Source organism: Aureococcus anophagefferens, assembly GCF_000186865.1.
Source record: "Aureococcus anophagefferens unplaced genomic scaffold AURANscaffold_1, whole genome shotgun sequence".
In the NCBI taxonomy this organism is placed as follows: domain Eukaryota; class Pelagophyceae; order Pelagomonadales; family Pelagomonadaceae; genus Aureococcus; species Aureococcus anophagefferens.
This window is the reverse complement of record NW_008705561.1, coordinates 3,437,951-3,448,702: the sequence shown is the minus strand read 5'-3', so window position 1 is coordinate 3,448,702 and position 10,752 is coordinate 3,437,951. Positions and strand designations below refer to the sequence as shown.

Here is a 10,752-nt window from a genome sequence, read left to right as displayed (position 1 = left end):
GAGCATCTCCGTGCCCTCGTCGTCGTTGGACCGCGCGCCCGACTTCTGGGGCGGCGCGGTCTTCGGGCTGTCGAGGACGAGGACGAGGTTGATGAGGAACTGGAGCGGGAGCGCGCCGACGGCGATGGCCGCGCAGAGCCCCCACTGGTGCGCCGTGAGGGGCCGGACCTTGAAGAAGAGGCCCGTGAACTGGACGAGGATGTACTGGAGCACGAACGTGATCGCCATGACGCCGACGAAGAGCGGGTTCTTGGTCACGCCGCGCATGACGTTCCACTCGGCCCACGACTCGCGGAGCGCCTCCACCGTCTGGAGCTGGCGGCTGTTGAACTCGTTGAAGAGCTGCATGAGCACGAACGTGTTGAAGACGACGGTGAAGTGGCGCGTGCCCTCCTCCACGGCCTCGTTCTGGTGCTTGAGCTGGTCCTTGGACAGCCCGAAGACGTTCTTCACGAACATGGTGTCGCGGCCGTCGCCGTTGTGGTGGTTCGGGTGCGACGCGTTCTCGCCGACGCCGAACCAGCCGACCATGATGGGCTCGCTGAAGAGGAGGAAGCAGACGACGACGAGCTGGTAGGCCGCCTGGCCGAGCATGTTGTGCCACATGACGCGCGTGATCATCGGCCGCTTCTTGCCGTAGGGCGCGCGCTCGAGGAGCGCCTCCGTCGGCGGCTCGGACGCGAGCGCGACGGACGCGAGCGAGTCCATGATCACGTTGACCCAGAGCATCTGCACGGCGCCGAGCGGCGACATGCCGTAGACGAGCGCGCCGATGCACGCGACGAAGATCGCGGCGATGTTCACGGTCAGCTGGAACTGGCAGAACTTGGAGATGGAGTCGAAGACGTTGCGGCCCCACTTGACGGCCGCGACCGTCGACGCGAAGTTGTCGTCGAGGAGGATGATGTCGCAGGCCTGCTTCGCGATGTCGGTGCCGACGATGCCCATGGCGAAGCCCACGTTCGCCGCGGAGAGCGCGGGCGCGTCGTTCGTGCCGTCGCCCGTGACCGCGACGACCTGCTGGTCCGGGAAGACCGTGATGTCGAAGTCGCGCTCCAGCGCGGCGACGTAGGCGGCCTGCTCGAAGACGCGCGACCGCCGCATGCCCGTCACGAGCGCGAGCTTGTCCTCGGGCTGGCACCGCGCGAGCACGCGCAGCTTGGGCCAGATCGCGTCGAAGGCGGCCATGTCGATGATCTTGTCGCCCTTGGCGTCCTTCTTGAAGGGGTGCGTGAGCCGCTCGCCGACGGCGCCGCTGTCGACGTCGAACGCGCGGCGCACGACCTTGGGCGCGGCCGCGTCGAGCACGTGGACGCGCTCGTCGAACTCCGCGCCCGTCATGGCGAAGTTCTTCTTCGGCCCGGAGCCGCCGCCGGGCAGGGGCTCGAGGTCCTGGGGCCGGAGGATGCCGCACTGCGCGGAGATGGCGACGGCCGTCGCGAGCGCGTCGCCCGTGCACATGCGGACGTCGACGCCCGCGGTGTTGCACTGGCGGATCGCGCGCGTCACCGTCGGGCGCAGCGGGTCCTCGATGCCGACGATGGCGACGAGCGTGACGTCGCACTCCGCGGCGTAGATCTTCATGTCGCTCGCGTCGTCCTGGCCGGGCGCGAGCGCGTCCCAGCCGCCCTCGGGCACGCCGTCGAAGTCGCGGTACGCGAGCGCGAGCGTGCGCATGGCCGCCTTCTGGAAGGACTCGACGGTCGCGTCGCAGCCCGCGGCGTCGAGCGCGAGCTTGCTCGCGCCGTCCTTGGAGAGCGCGTCCGCGGCGTAGTCGAGGACGTGGGTCGGCGCGCCCTTGGTGAAGAGGCGGAAGCCGCCGCCGGGCTTCGGCACGACCCAGGACATCTTCTTCCGCTGGGAGCTGAAGGGGAACTGCTTGACGCCCCAGTCGAGCTTGCACGCGCCCGTCGGGTCCCTGAACCGCGGGTCCGCGCGCATCGCGTCCGCGTCGACGCCCATCTGCGCGCAGAGCTTGAGGAGCGCGCACTCCGTCGCGTTGCCCTGGTACTTCCACTGCTTCGTCGCCGCGTCGAGCGACGCCTTGGACGTCGCGCCGGAGTTGAGCACGGCGCACTGGTGCACGAGCTCGAGGAAGGGCGCGCCGAAGCCGGCGCCGAGCTGCGCCGACACCTCCGCGCCGGACGCGTCGTCGTGGGCGACGAGCGCGTCGGCGACGTACATGCGCATGACCGTCATCTTGTTCTGCGTGAGCGTGCCCGTCTTGTCGGAGCAGATCGTCGTCGCGGAGCCCATGGTCTCGCACGCGTTCATGTGCTTGACGCGGTTGTTGTCCTCCATCATCTTGCCGATGGTGATGGCCTTGCAGAGCGCGACGGCGAGGGGCAGGCCCTCGGGCACGGCGACGACGAGGATCGTCACGGCGACGAGGAAGAAGCGCATGATCGAGCCGAAGATCTTCACGCCGCTCTTGCCGTCGAGGTTCTTCGCGGGCATGGACACGTAGACGACGGTCATGATGACGAAGGCCACCGTCGACACGTAGAGGCCCGCCTTGCCGATGTCCATGGCCAGGCCGTCCATCTTCTCCTCGAGGTTGCCGCCGTCGTCGTCGCCGTCCGTCGTCGCCTCGACGTCCTCGGGCTTGACGGCGCTCTCCTCGTCGGCCTTGGCCGCCTCCTTCGCGCCGCCGCCGTCGTCGGCCTTGCCCTGGACGGCGGCGAAGATGCGGCCCTGGACGCTGTTGATGCCCACGGCGACGGCGAGCAGCTTGCCGCTGCCCGTCATCACCGACGTGCCCGAGAGCACAAAGGGGTCGCGCGCCGCGTCCGCCTCCTTGGCCACGAGCACGGGCTCGCCCGTGAGGGCGGACTCGTCCATCTTCACGTCCGTGCCCTCGAGGAGGATGCCGTCGGCCGCGATGACGTCGCCGACGGCGACGCGGACGACGTCGCCGACGACGATGTCGCGCGGCGCGATCTCCGCGGGCTTGCCCCCGCGGACGACGGAGACGAGCGCGTCGGACTCGAGCTCCTCCTGCTGGCGCCGGAACTCGCGCGCCTTCGTCCACTCGATGGACGCCTGGAGGTTGAGCACGACCGCGACGGTGAGGAAGATGGCGACGCCCTCGATGGACGCGACGAAGCGGTGGCTCGGCTTCTCGGCGACGATCATGATCAGGGACACCGTCGCGCAGATGATGAGCGCCTGCACCGTGTTGTCCTCGCAGCCCTCGAGGATGAGCTCCCAGTAGGTCTTCATCGCCGGCGGCTCGATGTAGTTCGCGCCGTACGTCTCGCGGCGCGACGCGAGGTCGCCCGCGTCGCCGCCGAGGCCCGCCGCCGAGTCGCTGCCCAGGGCCTTGCAGAGGCCCTCGCAGCCGTCGTAGGCCTGGAGGAACCCGCGCTGCTGGTCCTTGAGCATGTCGCTAAGGCCCTCCTTGGACAGGGCGTACCCCTCCTTCGACGCCATGGCGCGCGGGGGACGGGAACCGGAGCAGGGCGCCGGGCGACGGCGCGCCGACGACCGTCGCGGGCACCTCCACCGACGCTTCGAGACCGAGGCTCGAAGACCGCCCCGTCGACGATCGGCGGCGCCGCGCACCACTGCTTTTTGCCTCTTACACTTACCAATCGTCGGCCGGAACGCAACATTAACTGATTGAACCTAGAAGTTTACTTTCGAAAAAGGGTTGGACGTCGTCGATGATGGTCGCACGATCTCTGATGCTGGGTTTGGCATGTTCCAGGCCAGGGGGAGAGAAACTGAGCACACTTCGCAATGGCAATTCGGGGTCGAGCATCCCAAATCTTCAGCCCGCTCGTCTCGGGAGCACGCAGAAGCCGAGATCATTTTCCCCTCTCTCTCCGCGCGCGCGAGGCGGTCCCCGCGGCGAGGTTCTGGGTGCTCGAAGGTACTATGCCAAGCGAACCCCTCTCTCGTCGCCCCGATTCCGGCCGGCAGCCGCGCGGGCATAGTACCTTCGGGCGCCCCAGACCCCAGACGCAGCCCCGCTCCGCCGACCAACCACATTGTCTCCATCAAAAGACGACGTTTCAGCCGAGCGATACATTTCACTGCAACTTGGTCCGTCGATTAGTAAGTGTCTTAAGTTTTCAGGCCGCGGCGCAACATTGGCTGCAAGGTAGATTCCGCTGCCGAATCTGGGACCGCGCCGCCGACGCGCCGGCGACCGACTCCGACCCGGCGACGCGCGCGGCGCGGCTTCGGCGACTGGTCTAAGCGCCCCTCTCCCCCGCCCCCAGCCGGCACGCGGGCATGAAGGGGGAGGGGCAAAAAATCAAGGCGGCACGTATCGTGTAACAGCTGTCATGTTGAATACACACGCGTCGAAGCTGCCCGCCGCGGAGGTGTTTGGCCTCTTCCATGGAGGAGGTCCGCGCGCCGCTGGCGCCGGACGCCGAACGGAGCGTGCGCACGGCGGTGATCGGCAACTTCGTCGACATCTTCGGCCTCTGCACGATCCTGCCCTTGATCCCCTTCTTCGTCAAGGACGTGGGCGCGCCGAAGATCTGGGTCGGCCTCATCAGCGGCGCCCAGTTCCTGGGCTGCTGCCTCGGCAACTTCACCTGGGGCCAGGTCGGCGACCGGCGCGACCCGAACGCCGTCGCGCTGGGGCTCATGGTCGGCGACGCCGTCTTCTTCGCCCTGACGGCCGCGTGCACGGACGCGCCGTCGCTCTGCGCGGTCCGCGTGCTCACGGGCTTCTGCGCCTTCTGGGTCCTGGGCGAGACGCTCATCTCCAAGGTCGTGCCCGGGCCGCGCGTCGCCGAGTACAAGGCCAAGTACCTCGGCGGCGCGCTGCTGGGGCAGATCTTCGGGCCCGTCAACGGCGGCCTCCTCGGCACGCTGGGCTGGGCCTACCCCTGCTACGTCGCCGCGGCGGCCGCGGCGGCGGCGGCGGCGCGCCTCGCCTACGTGCGGCGCGGCCCGGCGGCGCCCGCGGCCGAGGCCAAGGCGCCCGCGGACGACGACGCCGGCGACCGCCCGCGCCGGAGACCGCCCGCGGCACCGCGCCGCCCGGCGGAACCGCCGTCGCGTCCGCGTCGGCTCGCGTTCGGACGAGCCGCGTCGTCTCGTCGCGCGCGCGACGAGGCGGCGGCGCGCGGCCGTCGACGGAGGTGTCGCGCGCGCGCGCCGACGTCGCGCGGCGTCGATCCCCCCGCCCAGGCGACCGCGCCGCGAAGCTCGCGACGGTCTTCGGCCACGCGCACTACCGCGCGGCCGTCTTCGTCTACTGCGCCGTCGGCCTCACGTTCAACGGCGTCAACACGGTGCTCTACGTGACGCTCGCGTACCGCTACGGCCTCCGGGAGTGGCAGGTCGGCCTCTTCGGCCTCGGCCTCTGCTTCGCGCTCATGCTGTCGCTGTCCTTCTACGAGACGTGGGAGCGGACGTTCGGCGTCTACGGCATGCTCGCCGTCTTCGGGCCCGCCGGCGTCGCGCTCTACGGTTTGCTCGCGGCGTTCGGGAAGGCGTCGCTCGGTGCCTTCTCGTGCCTCTTCTTCGCGTCCGTCGTCGTCTTCGGGCCCCTGTTCAACACGGCGACGATGGTCATCACGAACGTCGCGCGGACCTGGGCGCCGGGGGCCGAGGGCACGGCCCTGTCCTACGCGAGCCTCCTCCACAACGCCGCGCAGGCCGCGGGCTGCGTGGAAATCAACCGGTGGAACACCCCGTCAAGCAATTACTTCAAACCTCTCGAGCTCGGTCGAATCGAAGTCATTTCGGCTGATTTTGGGACGGATCGATGGCTCGCGTCGAGTGCTCGAAGCGCGGACGAAGAGCGCGTGTCAAAACGTTCGACTACGCGCACATTGACGTCGGGTGGAAGATGTGTGTCCGCGCAGGCCGCGGGTCCCGTGCTCTTCGTCTGGTGCCAGACGGCGCTCGGTTGGCGCGCTCCGTGGCTCGCGGCGGCCGCCGCGACGCTGGCCTTCGTCGCCGCGCCCCTGGCCGTGCGCGTCGCCGTGCCGCTCCCGCCGGACACGTTCATGCCCGCGCGCGCCTTCGAGGTCCGGCTCTTCGGCGCCGCGCCGCCGCTCGGCGGCGACCCCGGCGCGGGGAAGGCCCTCGTCGACGGCGCGGGCGACGCGGGCGACGCGGCGCCCCTCGCCGCCGCCGAGCCGGGCGACGCGGCGCCCCTCGCCGTCGCGGAGCCGGGCGACGCGGCGCCCCTCGCCGTCGCGGAGCCCGCGGACGGCGCGACGACGGTGTAACACTTCAGCGACTCGTTCAACAACGACCCAACGGTAGGGGGCGACACTGAAAACCCGGGATTTTGCCGTCGTCGAGCCGAGCTCCGAGGCTGCGCCTATCCCGAGGAGCCCGCGTAGGAACTCGAAAACGACTTTCGGTTCGTCCGGATCCGTCCGGATTGAGCGAAGTTATGGTACTAGAAGAGCTCGTTTTTTTCCGCGGAACGCGCGTCGGGGACGCGCGGGCGTTTCGAGGATGGTCCTGTGCTGCGGGTCCGGGAGGATGACATCCAGGAACTTGGCGTAGTGGGGGCGGTTCACGTAGACGGCGACCGACGCCTCGAACTCGAGGTCCTGGCGCCCGCCGGAGGCGCGGGACTCGCCGACGTAGAAGGCCTTGGAGTACTTCGCCTCGAGCCACGTGTAGTAGTCCTTGGCGCCCTTGCCCTTCCTCCGTGGACCTTCTGAGACCGCGCGAAGCTGTCGAGACGTCGACGCGGCGAATAGCAGCACGCTGAGTGACCTGGTTTGGATCAGGACCCAGTAAAGTCTCTCTCTTGCAGAGCGAGCTTTAGGCGCCGACGAGCAGCGCTGCGGTTGCTGCGGCCACTCGGGCCGGCGCAAGGCGCGGGGAATCGAATCCAAACGTCCGCAGGCGCACAGCCGGGCCGACGGGCGGCGACACGGGGCAGCCCAGCTCTCGCAAAACGCTCTCCCTGGTCCGTCAAGTGCAGGGCACTGTGACCCAATTCGACCGGGGCGAGTTTCGGGGGAGTCATAAACCGGCGCATTCGCCGTGGGGCGACGCCCCACGCAGCTTCCCTAATTTTCACGTCCCCCGAAATCCCGGAAGTCGCTCCAGCGGCGCCTCCCAAAACCAGGCGCCAGCGGAGGCGGAGCGGAGCCCGGAGAGCGCCGGGGTTCATTGACCCCCCCTACCAACGCGTTGCCCCTGTGTGTGAGGCCCGTACGGCTTGAGGCTCCATTTCTAGAAATGCGCCACATCAGGTGTGGAAGAACCTCGCCTCGACTCACCGATGTGGTGGCGCCGCCTCGCCGCGCCGACGGCCCGCACCTGGCGCGCGCCGGTGCGCGTGAGCAGCAGCGCCGCGCGCCTGCGCGACGACGTCTTCTTCGCGCCGGCGTCGGCCGTCCTCGCGCCGTTTCCGCGCCCGGCCCCGCTCCCGCCGCGGCGGCCGGAGCGCGACCTCCGGCGGCGCGCGGACCCCTGCCGCGACGCCGAGGCGGCGCTCCACGACGGCCTCGCGGCCGGCGGCGACGCGGGCCGCCTCTTCGCCGACGCGCTCTCGGCCTACGCGCGCGGCGGCGACGGCCCGCGCGCGGCGGCCGCGCTCGGGCGGTGGCGCGCGGGCGGCTTCGCCGACGCGGCCCTCGAGCGCTTCCTCTTCGAGCGCGGCGTCGTCGCCTGCGCGCGGGCCGGCGACGCCGCCGGCGCCGCGGGCCTCGCGGCGGCCGCGCGCGGGGCCATCTCGGACCGCGGACACCGGGCGGCCGTGCTCTGCTGCGTCCGCTCCGGCGACGTCGGCGCGGCCCTGCGCGCCGCGGCCCTCAAGGCGCCCGAGTCGCCGCGGGGCGAGGCGCAGCTGCGGCGGCTCCTGCGGTCCGCCATGTTCCGCCCGGGCCTTCGGGACGAGCTCCCGGTCCTCGACGGCTTCGACGCGCTCGGCCTCGCGGCGGACGGCCAGATGTACGCCCGGGCGGCGGCGGGCGCGGCGGCGCGCGAGGACTGGGAGGCCGTCGTCGCCGTGGGGCGGCGCTTCGACGCCGCGCGCGCGGCCGCGGCGGCCCGCGGAGAGGCGGCCGCGTGCCTCGCGCCGCGCGACGACGGCGCCGTCGGCGTCGCGGCGGCGGGCGCGCTCCAGCGCCTCGGCCGCTGGGACGAGGCGCTGGAGAGCCTCGAGGCCGCGGCGGCGCGGCGGCGCGGCGGCGACGACGTCCTCGCGCCGCGGCGCGCGCGCTCGCGGCCTTTGACGGCTCGCGCGCCGCGTGGCGCGCGGCCTACGAGGCGCTCGTCGAGGCCGCGCGCACGGGCGCGGGCTTCGCCGTGCCCCGCGGCGGCGCCGCGCGCGACGCGCGCGCCTTCGCGGACGAGGCGCGCGCGCTCGGCCGCGACGCGCGCGTCGCCCGGTCCGGCGCCGTCGTCATCGCCGCCGCCGCGGCGCCGCCGCGGCGCGCGGGCGTCGCGCGCGCCAAGGCCGGCGCCGCGGCGCACGCCGCCGCGGCGCGCCACTGCCTCCGGGCCCTCGAGGACGGCGACGCGGCCGCGCTCCGGCGCGCGGCCGCGTGCCTCGGCGCGCGGGACGCGCGCGTCGCGCGCGCGGGCGCGCGGGCCCTGGGCCGCCGGGACCTCGCCCCGGGCGCCGCGGCGGCCATGCACCGCGCGCTCGCGGACTCGGGCCACGGGTCGCCGCGCGGCGACAGGCGCGCCGCGCTCGCGCTCTGGGCCGCGGGCGACCGCGGCGGCGCGGTCGCCGCCGCGGCGGGCGACGCCGCCGCCGCCGACGCGCTCCTCGCCGCCGCCGCGGCGGCGCCGGGCGGCCACGCGGCGGCCCTCGACGCGCACGAGCGGCTCGCCGCCGCGCGGACGGCCGCGGGCACCGTCGCCGTCGCGGCCGCGCTCTGCCGCGCGGGCGAGGTCGACGCGGCCATCGCGCTCGCGGCGCGGTCCGTCGACGCCGACGGCGACGACGCGGCGGCGCTCCTCGCGGCGCTCCGGCGCCGCGCGCCGCGGCGGCCGCCGGGGACCTTCGGCGCCGCGCTCGCGGCCGCCGGCGGCGGCGCGGACGCCGCGCTCGACGCCCTCGTCGACGCCCTCGACGCCGGGGAGGCGCTCACCCTCGGCGACTTCGACGCGGCCCTCGACGTCCTCGAGGCCGCGGGGCGCCACGCGGACGCGCTCGACGTCCTCGACGTCGCCCGGCGCCACGCGGTGGACGCGCCCGGCGACGGCGCGCTGTAGTATAGACCTCTTTTTTCCTGTGCAACGGAAGCTCGGCGCTCCCTACCAGGCCTCCGACGGACATTTAGGAATCTGACTCGCCGGGTCTCGCTAGTTAAACGCGTTTGTTCTGGTAGGTGGGGCCGGCCGTAATGCGGCATCTTGAAGGCCGCACGGGCTTCTTGCAGCGGGGCAACGTGCCCTCAAGGAGCCGTCCCCGGGCCTGCCTGGCGAAACCTTTTTAGTCGCCGACCTTTCAGGTCGCTGCCGATCTGACGAAACCGACCTTTCGAGTCGCCGTTCTTTTAGGTCGTGACGCGACCTTTCAGGAGACGCGGCGCGACCTGGTAGGTCCGAGGGGGCGTCTCGCCTGACACCAGACAGGACCTGAAAGGTCCCGAGAGCCTCTAGCTGGACGCCGCCGACGTCTAGGTAGGCACCTGACAGGTGACCTGAAAGGTCGCGATCTGACGTCAGAAAATCGTCGAACCCGACCGGTGACCTAGTTCTAAAAGGTCGCACCTTTTAGGTCGCACCTAAAAGGTCGACTCGGTCTCGCTAGTTAGACCTGGCGAGACGAACGATTGCCAGCTCGCCAGCACGGCGGCCCGTCGACGCGAACGAGATTCGCAGGTCCGAGCGCGGCGGCAGGACATACAGCCGCTGGACGATCGGCAGCCCGATGGACGAAGCTGTGCCGAAAATTAACTTCAACTTGACTTCATAAAGCGCTTCGGTTTGGCCTCCGGCAGTCAGCAGTATGTTACTACTCCCACCCGACGCATGTTAACGCTCCGCCAGCTTTGGGTTAGGGGGGGGGGTGGGGGGGTTAGGTGGTTAGAGAACCACCCGACGGATGTTAGCGCTGCCCAGATCTACGCTGCCCAGTATTTTATTGAAGTTAAACTTGAAGTCGATTTTGGTGCACACCGCCGCTCCCATCGGGCTGCCTTCGTCCATTTCTGCGCGCCTGCCGCCGCGCTCCGACCTGCGAATCTCGTTCGTGTCGACGGACCGCCGTGCGCACGGGTTGGCAATCGTTCGTCTCGCCAGGTTTAACTAGCGAGACCGAGTCGACCTTTTAGGTGCGACCTGAAAGTTGCGACCTTTTAGAACTAGGTCACCGGTCGGGTTCGACGACTTTCTGACGTCAGATCGCGACCTGAAAGGTGGGACCTTCTAGTTTTAGGCGTGCCGGGCCCTCGCTATCGAGTGGCTGCTGACGTCAGACGCGACCTGAAAGGTGCGACCTTTTAGAAGTAGGTGCGCCCGGCAGATCGGCCGGCCGACGCGGTTTCGCGATCTGACGTCACCTCGCGACCTGAAAGGTGCGACCTCTTAGAGTTGGGCGCCCTGGGACCTCGCCAGTCCTGTGCTGACGTCAGACGCGACCTGAAAGGTGCGACCTTTTAGAAATAGGCGCCCGGGGCCTGCGGCTCGGGCGTCCTTGCCGGCAACTTGGCTCCTCGCTGCCCTTGTCGGCATGCTGCAGTCGGCGTCGCGGCGGCGCGTTTAACTAGCGAAACGAGCGTTTAACTAGCGAGACCCGTCGAGTCAGATTCCTAACTCCCGACGGAGGGTAATCGGAGGGTCCCAAATAGCGTCCAGATCTGG

The 10,752-nt window shown here is 70.7% G+C and overlaps 3 protein-coding genes across 3 annotated transcripts; 2 read left to right on the top strand and 1 right to left on the bottom strand.

The window, feature by feature from the left end:
- Nucleotides 1–108: 108 nt before the first annotated feature.
- Nucleotides 109–3,384, bottom strand: AURANDRAFT_19161 (hypothetical protein; the record flags this gene model as incomplete). The annotated part of the gene is made up of 4 exons (XM_009034244.1): nt 109–426; nt 529–1,017; nt 1,069–1,215; nt 1,309–3,384. Coding segments are annotated over 4 exons (3,030 nt in total), but the record flags the coding sequence as incomplete, so codon positions are not given.
- Nucleotides 3,385–4,347: 963 nt separating this feature from the next.
- Nucleotides 4,348–6,200, top strand: AURANDRAFT_60981 (hypothetical protein; the record flags this gene model as incomplete). Its single annotated transcript, XM_009034254.1, has 3 exons — nt 4,348–5,020; nt 5,152–5,633; nt 5,832–6,200. The coding sequence occupies 3 exons, from the start codon at nt 4,348–4,350 to the stop codon at nt 6,198–6,200; spliced, it is 1,524 nt and encodes a 507-aa protein (XP_009032502.1).
- A 1,016-nt stretch (nt 6,201–7,216) lies between these two features.
- AURANDRAFT_60980 (hypothetical protein) lies at nt 7,217–9,159 on the top strand (the record flags this gene model as incomplete). The annotated part of the gene is made up of 2 exons (XM_009034255.1): nt 7,217–8,134; nt 8,218–9,159. 2 exons carry the CDS (start codon nt 7,217–7,219, stop codon nt 9,157–9,159), a joined length of 1,860 nt encoding a protein of 619 aa, XP_009032503.1.
- Between the last annotated feature and the right edge of the window lie 1,593 nt (nt 9,160–10,752).